The sequence below is a fragment of the Xyrauchen texanus genome, chromosome 38, assembly GCF_025860055.1.
Source record: "Xyrauchen texanus isolate HMW12.3.18 chromosome 38, RBS_HiC_50CHRs, whole genome shotgun sequence".
In the NCBI taxonomy this organism is placed as follows: domain Eukaryota; kingdom Metazoa; phylum Chordata; class Actinopteri; order Cypriniformes; family Catostomidae; genus Xyrauchen; species Xyrauchen texanus.
In genome coordinates, this window is record NC_068313.1 from 18,002,553 (window position 1) to 18,017,389 (window position 14,837).

At 37.2% G+C, this 14,837-nt stretch overlaps 1 protein-coding gene across 2 annotated transcripts in view; it reads left to right on the forward strand.

Annotated features, from left to right (window-relative positions):
* The first annotated feature begins 206 nt into the window (after positions 1 to 206).
* LOC127631993 (CD166 antigen homolog A-like) overlaps positions 207 to 14,837 on the forward strand; it is a 48,812-nt gene continuing 34,181 nt past the window's right edge. For both annotated transcript variants that reach the window (XM_052110437.1, XM_052110438.1), the window contains exon 1: positions 207 to 416. In XM_052110437.1, coding sequence (XP_051966397.1) covers positions 245 to 416 — 172 coding nt within the window. In that variant the 5' untranslated portion in view covers positions 207 to 244. The remainder of the gene's footprint in view (positions 417 to 14,837) is intronic.

Sequence of the window (14,837 nt, forward strand, 5' to 3'; positions counted from 1 at the left end):
TACAGCACAGCCTGGTTTGATTTTTACCTGACCTTACATCAAGAAAATGATACTGTAAAGTAGATCACACAACAAGATAAGATGGGTGTCATCAAGTGTATATTGGTTAAATTGGTTTATTTTTCTATGAAGGTACAACACAGGGGAGGAGCTTCAGGGCAGATCTATAACCGCCCATCACATCTTTAACAGACTGAAGAGCTACACGTGGAGAACAAACCCCGATGTTTGAATTTACTGACGCATGCGGTGTGAGCTGTACACTACAGAATATTACATTATATACATTCTAACGCAAGGATATTATTTCACAAGAATTGTAGCGACTAAGTCCAAGAACACAATTCCTGACTGCCAAAGGATGCATTGGAGTGCCTTGTTAACGTGTATACTCACCGTATCCCTGATAAATCAAGGTAACGTGAAAATTCAAAAAAATTGTTTTTTTAGAACATTTGTTACATAATGTTAAAATGTTGCTATATACATTTAAAAGAATCAAGGTAACATGTAAATTCTAACTTTTTAACTGTAGAACGTTTGAATAAGTAATTTTTGAATGTCTCCCTTTTAGAAGGAAATAAGTTAGGACTAAAAGAAGTTAAAATAAATTATGGGCCGTTTTAACTTAATTATAGCTTCAGTACGGTGTTATAGATCTTGTTTTCTAAAGAAACATGCTGTTTAATCGAACAAGACTGCATAAAACATGATGATTCATTAAAGGAATGCCCGCCAGAATGATTAGACTTCGGAACGTCTTTCAATGGACTGCTTTCATTGAATCATTGTTTACTATCTTTATCAGGAACAGATACAAATTAACTAAGAAAATTAAATAAATAAAATCATAATATATATGTAGCTAAATGTACATAGCCTATACATTTTCTGGACCCCCGCCTCTCCCTTCTCTATCTTGCACCTGTTCCTCTCCTTGGGAAAAACAACATATGAAACAATTGTTGGATAGATTAATATGCACATAGTTGAACTTTGACTTGTTGTTAAACCACCTATTAATAATTCAAATGAGCTTTTCTGTTTGAGCTTCTCTTTCGTTTTAATGTCTCTTTGCGTGTGTTGGAAGAGGTGACAAGACATGCATATGAGGGCGTTGCTTTTTATAGCATTTGTTCAAATCTATGCATCTGTAGCATTGTCCGGTAATAAAACGACACAAAAGCCTCTGCGTTTTAGCACGGCTCTGTTATTATGAGACACCAGGAGCCCCATCCCGTCTGTCTATAGAACTTTAAAGTTAGTCATTTGCCTTTTAGGCAGGAAGAAAGACAACATAATGCTAGTGGGTTACGCGCTGAGTGATTGTTTGGTTGTACAAACTTCAATGTGTTGTGACGGTCTTCCCATGCCCTCAGTTGTGAGAAAGAGAGAGAAAAGTGTAATTCTATCGTTATAACAGTGGCAAGAGTTTGAACTCATTTATATAATCAATAATAATTCTGGTACGAATGAGTATACATTTGTCGTACAAAAATGGATTACCCCTATATGTTAAAATTTCTCCCGGTTTAATCCCACTAGTTCTCTATCCAGTGCTCCTTGCAATCTTACTGAATTACTCAAATTGCACAGAATTGGTAATTTTATGGGTCTTAAATCTGTTTGAATGGGCGTTTGAGTGAGTCTCAGTAAGGCTGTTTCATTCAAGTCTGTGACTGTTTGTATACTAGTTAAGGGTTTGAGAGCAAAACTGGGGTTTTTTGTTCTTACAGCACTCTCACCAACCCTCCCCCACAACTCCCCTCAGCCACATCTCACACCTGGCATTACTAGTTCAGCCAGTGGGTCTGTCACTTGCTGCACAATTTAAAAAACATTTCCTGAGAAATCTGCACTTCAGCATCGTCTTGACAAACATTGCTTTGAGAACAAACACTGTTTTAAATGTTGGACTGAGTTCAAACTTCAATTCAGTTGTAAGACTCAGTCTTTCTGCGGCTATATTGCGAAACTGTCCCTAGGCAACATTGCATTGTCATGGATTCATTTGTATTTTTTTTAATCTAGTAAAATCAAATGTTAATCTAGTTTGCATATTTTCATTCAACACTGTAAAAGTTTTACTCGTATTGTTTTTTTTTGCATACCCCGAATATATACACACACACAACCCCAATTCCGAAAAAGATGGGACAGTATGAAAAATGCTAATAAAAACAAAAAGGAGTGATTTGTAAATTATATTCAACCTTTGCTATTTTGAAAGCACTACAACTAAACGTTATATAATGTTTTACCTTGTGAATTTCATTTTTTTTGTACAGTCATTTCAAATAGGATGATTGCAACACACTCCAAAAAAGTAGGGACAGTCGAATGTTTACTGCTGTAAAACATCACCATTTCTTCTAATAACACTTATTAAGCATTTAGGCACTGAAGACACAAGTTTGTTAAGTTTAAGGGGCCATTTGCACGACAAAGTTTTCAACTTAAAATGGAAAACGTTTTATGTGTTTTGGTTGTTCGTTTACACAACAACAGTGTTTTTGGGCCTGAAAATGCAAACTTTTGAAAACAGTTTTTAATGTGCATATTTTTGAAAACTATGCCATTTACACCATTTGCACTCTCTGTGTAAACATACAAAAACACGAATTTGTGAAATCGATGACGTCATGCTCGTGCGTATTATGTGTTCAGTCTATAGGCATGAACTTCGAGAACTTCGTCCTTACCTCAAGGGAGAACAGACCAACATGAGGTCACCAGTTGGAGTTCTTAAAAAGTTGGCGTGCTTTATTGTCCGTGCTTTAATATCAGAAATCATACGCATTCAGAAGTGGTTTTCGTCTTGCCTGTTACGCGCTGAGATTTGACCAGATTTTTTGAATCTTTTAAGGGTGAAATGCCCCAAATCCTTCGAATTTGTGTTTGGGGAACATCGTTCTCAAAATGCTGTATTGTTTGCTGAAGCATCTGTTGGCAAATTGACAAGTCTGGAATGATACTTGCTCTTGAAGGTCTAGGCTGTTTTTGAAGGCTCCATATATACATAACATGATTGCCTGACCTGTTTAACTTCTCCTGTTTCACATCGCCTTGTTATTTCAACTCGTCAAATTGTTATTAGTAGAGATGCGCCGATCGACCGGCCAGGGACCGGAATTAACCGATTTTCCGCATGCTCGGCCGGACCGGTGACCGGCCGGTCAGCCTCACGTTTTTCCGATTCCAAGCCGGTCCGTTTTGTTGCCAGCGGCGCAGGCAATAATGTCACAGCTGCACGTAAACATGTCATTGGCGTGGAAGATCTTCACTGTGAGTGAAGAATACATAAAGTTCGAAATGTGTAATAATTGTAAGGCCAAAGTAAACCGCGGGGGATCCACCACAATAACTTTCGGAACAACAAACCTAATTAGACATTTAAAACACCATCACCCAGCTGAAAATGCCCATTTTAAAAAAGAAGCCAAAAAGGGGAAGCGGCTAAAGCTAGCCAGAGCTCAGAGCCAGTCACAAGTCAGCAGCCTCTCCTATCATCCCTTGGCATGAGCAGCGAAAATACCAAAGCAATTACGAGGAAAATTATGGAATTCATGGCCCTGGATGACCAGCCGTTCTCCATAGTTGAGGACAGAGGGTTCAGAAATCTGATACATTTCCCCGATACAGAGTAGGATGTACTTTCCGACGTCGTGTCATGTCACACACGCAGCCTGTTATCTGTCAACATTTGGGTACACAAATCCGGGAGAGGAGAAGTGGGGTGCTGGATGGCAGAGGCAGGCTAAATACTATAGAAATTGTGCCGTTGTGATTTAATGTGCTGAGTAACGTAATTTTTCCCACCGTGTCCGATATTACAATCAGTGTGTCACACTTTGCAAAAGGCGTGGGCATTGTCGATATGGCTTCGGGATATGAAATTAAATTCTTCCATCCAGCTGTTGTAAATGTACATGTATATTTTGTTTTTTTCACCGGAGCACCAGCTGAGTCTTCTCCTCCCATCTACCAGTGATGCTTAATTTAACATCCCGCGTCTACTGCCTGCGCAGATATCAACAGCGCAAATGGGTTGTAGGTTGCCAGATTGTGGTCATAAATGATTTGTAATGTGTATGATGTGTCGATTGTGTGAGTAGGATGCGTTTCATTCAAGATCTGGCAACTGGACCACCTTGGAATAATATATTGATGTGATTATTCATATAACGTGGTTTGGGCCATACAAATTACGGGAGTTTTTTTGGGAGAAATAACAAAACGGGAGACACCCGGAAAATGGGAGTGTTGACAGGTATGCAAGCCGTTCCTGAAGCAGTGCTCAGTTTTACAACTGATATTTGTACATCTCACGTAAGTTGAGCGTATTGGACACTTCGGTTTTTCAGAACTTTGGAATTGTTTTGTTAGATGAGTAATAAAGACAAAAAGGTCCATTTATAAAAATAGTGGAAAATGACATCTGTTATATAAAGCAACTTATTTGCAGTCAATTATTATTTCTACCTCTTTCCAGTCACAGAGCACTTTATTTTGAGAGTTGTTTAAGTGAGAGAAGATCCTGTAACTTAGTGCAGTTTGGGGGAAATTGTAATGTTTAATAATTTATTTTATTATGAAAATAAAATGTTGCATTGAAGAAAGGTAGATTTTGTTTGTATATGCGGTCAATAATAGTTCTTAGAAAGAAAATGGGAAATGGCAGGTCACACTTGCAAAAAAATTTCATTAAAAAAACTATGAAATTCACTAGGTAAAACATATCATGTGTAGTTTTTAATTTAGGAAAGGGTGAATATAATTTACAAATCACTACTTTTGGTTTTTATTAGCATTTTTCATACCATCCCATCTTTTTTGGAATTGGGGTTGTATATATAAATTCTACTTTAATTTAATTACTTTTCTGTTTCAAGTCAATTTGGAACATGGAAGGAAATTTTTTAAAAGCATTAAATGTAATGTTCATTGTATTCGTGTTTTAATGATGTAATTTTATACTTTTCGTTTTCAAACTTCTCAAATCACCCACTTAGAAGCTGGTAAAGAGTTACCTATCCACCCTATTGCACCGTCCAAAACAATTGATTTTGTAGTGCCATTCAAAAAGAAAGTAAATACAACTCAACAAAAGTGTGTTTGGTTAGATTAGAAGAATTGAGTGTGATTCATCAAGGACTCATCAACCCAAGAATTTTCTTTATGTTTGTCTCTCATTGAAAGCACTGTTGTGTTTTTATCATGTTGTTTTCCTATCTTGCATTCTTCTCTCCTCTCTGCCAGAGCAGTATCCTTCACAGTAGCCTTCATAAGAACCAGTTTATCTGTCATCAGGCAGGACAACAGAGCAATTGTCTTGTGTTAAAAGAGAGGGAGACACATTGTTTTACAACAGGATAGGCATGTGTGTGCTTAGCATTGGTGCTCTTGCCTTGCAGAAATGCTTCCATTGAGATGCATGAAGTCCCCCATGGCTCTGTTACCTCCAGTGCAGTCCAGTGTTATTCTGTTTCTACAAGACCTCCTCTGAACCCCTGCCGACTATATTGTTTGGCAGGTTTTCTTTAACTAATGCATGTACGATTGCGACATCTCCCACAGACTCATGTCCATATGTAATTAAATTCAACTGTATACTCCCCACCGAGACGACATTATCTGCTCCAACTGCTATACTTTACATGCCCTTTTCTTGAAAAAGGCCTCGGGTTACCATTTGAATTGCTGCAGCTCATACCTCTGTTACCATCATGCATTTCAAAAGCACCACTGAGACTAAAATATTGAATTGTATGTGCTGTAAGAGGTTGATGTTACTGGGCTTGCTTTGCGAATGCATATACGCAAGTATTCCCTGGAATTCACCATTATGAATACATATACATTATGTCTGGAACTTGCCGTGTTTAAAAAACAGCTGGTTGGCTTGTCTTAGTTTGGTCTCCCAGCCTGGCCAGGCTGATCAGTTGACTGGCTTTAGAGGGATTTGTGCATATTTCAGCTGACCATGCTGGAAGAAAATCTTAAAGAGCCCATATTATGTTCATTTAGAGGTTAATCATTTTATTTTGTGGGTCTACTAGAATAGGTTTACATGCTTTAATGTTCAAAAAACACATTCTTTTTCTCATAATATACTGCAGCACCTCTTTTCTCCCTCTGTCTGAAACGCTGTTTTAGCTCCTGTCACCTTAAAGCCCCCTTTCTGAAAAGCCCAGTCTGCTCTGATTGGTCAGCTGGCCCAGTCTGCTGTGTCTGTTGTGATTGGTCAACTGCTTAAAGCATGTGTTGGAAATGTAATGCGCCTTACCATAACCGAAGTAGCCCTTAGGCGGGCATTATTCAAATGTGTTACATAGTGACATAGCTAAGTCACTGAAGTAATCTCTGGACTGCAAACCAGACGTTTCAGGCAGTTCAGGAGCAGTGTTTTTTTTGGGAGAGAGTAACTTTCTTTGGCGTGGACTTTGTGCTTTGTAACTTTGCAGACCTTTTACATGCACAAACATCTATATTATACACTTAAGGAAAGGTAAAATTCCAAAAAGCATAATAGAGCCTCTTTAAACCAGTTAAGACCAGCAACCCATTTTAGTCTGGGTTTAACAGTAATTTTCAATTGGGTGGTCAGTCCGAATAGTTTTATATTTGTGAATGATTTTGGTAGATTTATATATATATATATATATATATATATATATATATATATATATATATAGTGAGAAAACACAAAAAAATCCAACTATCTGTGTATATATATATTTATACAGCTAGTTGGATTTTCTTTGTGTTTTTTCACAATAGCCTGAGAGGAAGGACCTGTACAATTGAAAGCTCTTGATCCCACACTGTGCGCTCCAGGACTCAGGAAATGAAACCAGCTATTACAATAAAGCTGCCTTCCCCCCTTTCCCAACTTCTGTCTCCCCCTTTCTCTGTCTCAGGGAACACGAGGCCAGAGGCAGAATATTAAATCATTTTTACTCCTTCTCCTTCTAGTTTTTGGTTGTTTATTTATTTGTCACAAAATAAAAAAAATAAAAACCTTTAGGCTTAAATGCAATCTTATATAAATGTGCCTATTTTCAATTGAACAATGCAGAAGTGCTCAAATTATCTCAGTGGTTGAAAGCCACATTTTCCATATTGTATGCTGTGCATAGACATAGTGTTTTTTTTTCTCTCACCAGTGCTGTCGGAACTGAGAAGGTGAATCAGTTAGAGCTCTACCACTGAAACGTTTTACTCTTGATGGAAGTTGTCTCGTGAGAAGCTGTGGTACCAATGTAAAATAACAAATGTTATGAAGAGTCCTGGGGAGATCAGATCTCATTGAAAAACAGAAGGATTTCAGAGCTGATTTATACAACCAGACAGGGTACTATGTTGAGCAGCAAATAAACACAGACTGGAATCAACAGTCTTTAGTAAACCATAATCAGGTTGTGATGTCATTAATGGGGCTTTTCCACTGCATTTGTGTAGACATTTTTCCACTTTTCCACTCCGCACGCGTTGCCGCTTTTCCCTGCATTTGTGTAGACATGAAGTGCCGCATGAGTTAACGTGGTTTCAAAGCACCTTTTAGACCATAATGTTTTTCCCTTCTAAATATATCTTTATTAATCATTATTTTACGAGCCTTTAATAAACAAATCGAATAAACAAATCGATTTCAGTTCTAGTTTTGTGAAAATTAATTAGATGTCTGGAATGGATAAGGAAAGACTCAAATTACTAGTTGGTAGACTAGCCTCTCACTTTAATGAAAATATACAAATGTTTTTAAATAAATTAAAAAAAAAACTGTTTCTAAATTTTCTCTCGGGACACCCCTGAACCCACATTCAGCATCATTCCACAGTCACAAGGGCTTCTATGCCCCTACTTAAAAAATATTTCATTTTAATGTAAAAATATTCCAACAAATACTGGACTGCTGTCACTATGCTTCAGAACAAACAGATGATCTTTTAACATTCATTTTCAATTGATAAACGGTAAAATACGGTAAAATTGGTAAAAGATCTGCTTTGGCCGTCTCTGGACCCCCTGTGCAGTTTTGTAGAGACTATTTTGACTATTTAGAATTAATTTTTTCTTCTTTTCTTCTGTCAACTTTGAAATAAAAAAAGAAAGTGCAATATGTAAATGTATATTGTGATACATATCGAAGTGTCTTACTGTTATAAAATTTAGCTGAACCCCCTTCTTACTTGTAAGTTTGTTTTTTATCTGATTTAAACCCATGTTTGTTATCAAGTGAACAATTTGAACGTGTTGACATTTTCTTTTACTTATTCATATTCATCAGTAATTCATATTGAGCTTCAAACCTGTTTAAAAACAAATGTCCTTCAAACCCGCACTCTATTGTTTTTGAAATCTGTATCTGTCTGCTCCTTTTGATACTATTCCACATACAGAAACAGAATTAAGCGGTGGCTTTACTCTTTGGAAAGCAAGCTATTAGCCAAACCTTTGACATGATTACTTTGAAGTCTAGCTTCTGAAAAGAGGAATAAGCTTGTCTTTAGTTGTCTTTCAATTGTGGGAACTTTGATGTTTCCTACTTTGAACTGGCAAGCCTACACAAGTCGTAGTGAACCACAGCCACACCTGTCCCAGGTGTATGTGCTCTCTGATGGCATAAGAGTCGTACCTGGTGGCTTTCTAAAATGGCACAGTTTCTAGTGTCTTCAAGAGCAGCATGTTTTAAATGGTTGATTTTAGTCAACGATCAGTGGAGTTCAGTTAGGGTATTCCAGCCTGCACTTCCTGGATAAGGGATGTGGATCATCTGTTGAATTTATACATTTACAAAATCATAAAAGAGGTATTAATTTTGACTAACTAAACAAGGACTGTCTAGTATGATCACGTCTTCTCTTATATAGCAGCTGTTGTACTTCCTTTGCCAGCTGATGAAGTTCAACCTGCCACAGGTCCTGCTGATACAGTTGTACTCTGCTGTCATTGAGTCTTTTCTGTGTAGATTTACAGCCATCAAATTAGACAATGGACAGTCAGGACTACTGAGAAGATTATTGGTTTCCCCCTGCCCACCCTCAAAGATCTGTACATCTCCAGATTGAGGAAACGTGCAGGTAGAATCACTCTGGACTCCACACACCCTGCCCACTCCCTTTTTTAACTGTTGCCCTCTGGCCGGCGCTACAGAGCACTCAGCGCCAGGACATCCAGGCACAAAAACAGTTTTTGCACTCAGGCCAAACCCCTATTGTTTTTATGTCCATTTAAACTCTTAACATGTTTTATATTCTGTCTCACTTGTAATGTTCTGTGTGCTCTTGTTTCTCCAATCACCAAAAAACACTCTTGTGTACGTGAGAACACAATAAAGCTCATTCTAATTCTGATCATTACCACCTAAAGGATAGTTCACCCAAAAATGAAAATGTTCTCATCATTTACTCTCCCTCATGCCATCCCAGATTTGTATGACTTTCTTTCTTCAGCAGAACACAAACAAAGATTTTTAGAAGAATATCTCTCAGCTCTGTAGGTCCATAAAATGCAAGTGAATTTGTGCACAAATGTTAATGCTCCAAAAAGCACCTAAAGACAGCAAAAAAGTGGATTGGATAAGAGTGTTTTAATAAGTATCTTCAGAAGTAATATGATAGATGTGGGTAGGCATGTAACGGTATTCGGTTATACTGTATATCACAGTAATTAACATGCACGATATTGTTATTGTGGGCACTTCAAAATACCGTAAATAATTCCAGATAAACTTTTGGCAAAATTGTTGCAAAATTGTTTCTGATCGCACAGTAGTTCTTATCCAATCAACAAATCAAGATTCACAACACTGCATGTTTGCAGTATAAATTAATGTTTTGGGTTCCATAAAAATGCAAAGGGTTTGATGGTTTCCCTTTGTGTAAAACATGCGGAAGAAAAGTGGCATCGAAACCCAGGAACACCTCCAACATGTTTGCTCATCTGCGGGAGAAACATCCCGTGCAATTCAGCGAGATAAAGTTGTGACAGTTCTGCTTGTTGTTCAGAACAGTGTCCGAACAGAGACAACAATCAACTAGTCTAATACACAACTAGCTAAGAAACTACTAAGATGACTAAAAAAGTGAACTCTTGTTGCCATTTGCAGATAATGTGTAAGTGGCCGAAGAGTCGTTGGCTAGTGCTCAGCTAGCTACACAGGAACATTTGCGTCTTGAAGTAACAACTAAAATACAGATGGAATCAGATAATACTAATTCCTGTAATTAATAATTGCATTTTGGCACAATAATGATTCCAATATTACTTTCAAGTTGGAACGCCAGTACTCCACACAATCGTACAGCCTTATAATAGCCCATCAGAGGTGGGCCACTTCATGTAGAATAAAACAGCTTTTATAAGATTAGTGATATGACTGGAGTCTTCATCTCATGTGAGTGCTCATGATTTTATACATGTTTCAAAATTACCATTATTTAAAAAAAAAAAATTGAAGTTAAACTTTTAATGAGAAAAGCATTATTGAGTGCACCTTTAAAATAATTCTCCATAGTCTTCCAGTGTTTGAACTGCATTCAGGCTGTTTTAAGGTAGCTTTTCAGGTTGCTTTTTCTGCAGATGTAGTCCTCCAGGCTACAGTACTGTGAAAAGTATTTGCCCCTTCCTGATTTCTTTTTTATTTCTTTGTGTAATTTTCAGCCACATTGGAGGGTTTTCGAGCATGAACTGCCCGTTTAAGTTCCTGCAATCTCAAGCGGTTTCAAGTCAGGTCTTTGACTAGGTCACTCCAAAACCTTTTTAATAAGCTTACTTTGAGCTATTGAGAGGTGGACTTACTCCTATGCTTTGGATCATTGTCTGGCTGCTTAATCCAGTTGAGCTTGAACGTCAACTCACAGACCAGATGTTCTCTTTTAGGATTTTCTGTTAGAGAGCAAAATTCGTATTTCCTTCAATTATTGCAAGTCTCCCAGGCCCTGAAGCATCCCCACACCATCACACTACCACCACCATGCTTGACCGTAGGTATGATGTTCTTTTGCCAAACAATTCCACTTTTAACTCATCAGTCCACAGAACATTCTCCCAAAATGTTTGCGGATCATCAAGGTGTGTTTTGGCAAAATTCAGACAATCCTTAATGTTGTTTTTGGTTAGCAGTGGTCTTTGCCTTGCCACTCTTCCATGGATGGCATTTTTGGCTAATGTCTTTCTGAAAGTGGAGTAACAAACAGTGACCTTTATTGATGCGAGAGAGGCCTGCAGTTCCTTGGATGTTGTCCTTGGCTCTTGGAGGAATTTTGGAAAGCCACTTCTGGGAAGGTTCACTATTGTGCAAAGTTTTCTCCATTTGGAGATAATGTCTCTCACTGTGGTTCTTTAGCAGAGCTTTTGAAATAGCTTTGTAACCCTTCACAGACTGATGTATTTCAATCACCTTTTTCCTCATTATTTCTGGAATTTCTTTCGACCTTGATATAGTGTGCTACTGGGTGAGACCTTTAAGCCAACTTCATGCTGCTAAATTTTCTACTTAGGTGTTGATTTGATTGAACAGGGCTGTCAGAAATCAGGCCTGGGTGTGTCTATTCCAGCTGAACCCCATTATGAATGTAGTTTCATAGATTTGGGGATTTAGTAACTACTAACTAAGATGGCAAATACTTTTTCACGCAGGCCCAGTTGGTATTGAATAACTTTTTGCTTCAATAAATAACATTATCATTTAAAAACTGTTAGGTTTTGGTTGAATATTTGAAACAATTTAGGATGAGGTATACACAAAAACAGCGGGGAATCAGGATGGGGTCAAATACTTTTCACAGCAGTGTACATGGATCAAGGAGTGAAAGACAGTTAACCGTCTGGGGTCGACGGACGCGGGTTTGTAATGATACACAGGCGATGAAACTCCTGGATAGGAAGGAAGAGTTAACATTTTCCTCAGGAGAAGAGTGGGACTCCGATGAACGTTTGTATTTTCAAGAGAGACTTGATCCAGCTAAGGATACAATTTCAGACGAGTAAGTCATTTAGTTTTAATTAGTTGACATGCTATTTTATATAAACATATAAATATTTTACTAGTGGGACTGTTCCCAGACTTGCCAGCCAGGATTCAGAGTATTAAAATTTGAAATATGTCCTATTAAGCAATTTTTAGTTACATGTAAATGATGTTTCGGCTAAAACAGGTATTTAAATTGTATGCTGTATGATATAAATATGTTACGCAATATGATATCAAAATAATATGAATGTATAGATTGTATTTTAACTAGTGTTTATACTGCCTCATTATCATCAATGCTGGTTCTTGCAAATATGTGTTCAGATTAAATGAGTAAAATGCACTTTAAATATGCCCATATTAGAAAGTCAGCATCTTATAATTATTTCTGAAGCATCATGTGACACTGAAGACTGCAGTAATGATGCTGAAAATTCAGCTTTGATCACAAACTGCATTTTACAATATATTAAAATAGAAACTGTTCTTTTAAATTGTAAAATGAGTTCACAATATCAGTGTTTTTACTGTATTTTGGATCAAATAAATGCAATCTTGGTGAGTAGAAGAGACTTCTTCTAAAACTTTTAAATGGTAGTGTAGGTATGAAATTAAGTAAAGTCTTTATGTAAAGATGTAACTTTTATGTAACTTCTTTTAACTTAAAACTTGATTTTGATCATTAAATCTCCTCACATTCATTCTCTTTCTGTCACATTCCTCATTGATAGGCCCAGGGGAGGGGTCTTTTTCTCCTCAGGTGTGAATTACAATTAATATTCATGATAGTTCACGCCTCCTCGCATATGACCTTTCTAACACTAAAAGTGTGTTACAAAAGTTCAATTACTATATTGTTTTGTATGAATGAGTGATCAGGATGGTTTTCACATCATTTTGTAGCAAAAATTCTAAGCTACAAGATCCAGTTCTCAAAAGGCTTGTGGACAAATGTTTAGTATGTGTTATATGGCCTTATTTCAATTACTTAAACATTTAGTTTTTTCAAAAACCCAGCATAAACGTTATTTTCTCAAAAATACAAAAATGTACACACATGTTGCTCACATATTATTGTACCCCAGTTTGTGCTGAATACAGTGTTTTACAGACTTCAGCCATTAATGTGTTTTTAAGCAACTGAAAAAAGCACAAATATCAAGGCATGTCAAAACTTCTCCAGGGCCCAAAACACCCTCAGACCCCAGAGGTTTAAGGACCTTGTGACCTCTTTTATAGACCTGGCTATGTCGTTAACTACACAGGAATGTGAGAAAGATCTGCTTTCTTGTATAACAGCACCATATTGCAGACAAATATTGAGAACTGTCTCATTAGCAATGATATTCAGAAGCAATCATGTCAGAGAGTTTTACAGATAATAATTAATTCGATTTTGACAGCTCCAATAGAAAAGACATTGAGGTATTTGTACTCCTCAAGTTCCAATGTGTTTTTTGTTGTTTTACTCCCTGCCAAGGGGTGCTAACTGTTGCGATGCGCACACACCCATCGGCCATGCTTTCTGAAATCAATATTTGCTCTGCTATTGTTTACGCAGATAAAGGTGGACATATTTCGGCGCCGAATTGTCATGGGCCCCCACACAACATAGGAGGGGGCCTGTTTCAAAGCTGAGTGTAGAGAAATAGCTTATTTAACTCTCAAAACAAGCTAGCTGGCCTCTGTGTTTTGGCACTGGATTTGATCGGTATCTCAGTGCCTGCAAGCAAACGCTGATGTTATGAACACAAGGGGCCCTGCAGGACCCTGTGGAATGCAAATGCTCTGAGCCCAGAGGCATTTTGGAGCAGGGAATCTGGATTGTGGAAGATATATATGTGCAGTCTCTAGCTATGCAAAACATGAGACACCTTACTGTTTGGTGAATTTTTTAAAAAAAATATATGTTCGACAGGATGACTTTGATGTTTGGAATGTTGTTAATCAAAGACCACACGAAGCTCCTGAGCCGTCTTAATTGCTCAAACATTAATTGTGATGATCTGAAGTCAAGACTCCTTTAGTGGCATACCATAATCTTTTGTTGTACACATAGTAGTACATAAATTGTGAAGATCTGAAGTCAAGATTCTTTGACTGTCACAACAAACTCTTTAGTTTTACATGTGCAGTAAAAGTACACAAATTAAGAAGATTTGAAGTCAAGACTCCTTTACTGACACAACATTATCTTTAGTTGTACATTAAGAAGTGTCTGTTAATTTTATACGATATATCAGACATGTTCTTGTGCTAAAAATAGTTAGATTGAGTGTAACAGATCTGACCAGAAGGTGTGTCTGTGGGAACATTAGCTCCCATGTACCGTTGCTATTATACAGTAAACACACAGTACGCTTGTCTATATATACTTGTCAGACTCCGAGATTCATCTGATTTGTCCAACTGACAAACTGACTGGTAAAGTGCATTGCATGTCAAAAGTTGACTATTTTTAACATCTGTCTTAATAATAGTGTTTATTGTGCAAGACAGTGAAATAACAGTGAGGTGTAATAACCAAAAACTTCTCTGCCTAGCTCATGTTTTCTTAGACCAAGAATTAAAAAAATAGCACGCAAAGAAACACGTATCATTTGTGCACGGCCCTTTAAGTATGTTCATGAAAGAAACAAAGCCTTGGTTAAGTGATAGCCTAAATGAACTTGGCAACTTGCCTCAATGCTTTTGACCTAAATTTGTTCTGTGTTAGCATGTTCTGACTCATAACTCAGTTGATGTCATTTATATATATATATATATATATATATATATATATATATATATATATATATATATATATATAAATGACATCAATATATATATGTTTAAAAATTACATCAACTGAGTTCTCCCC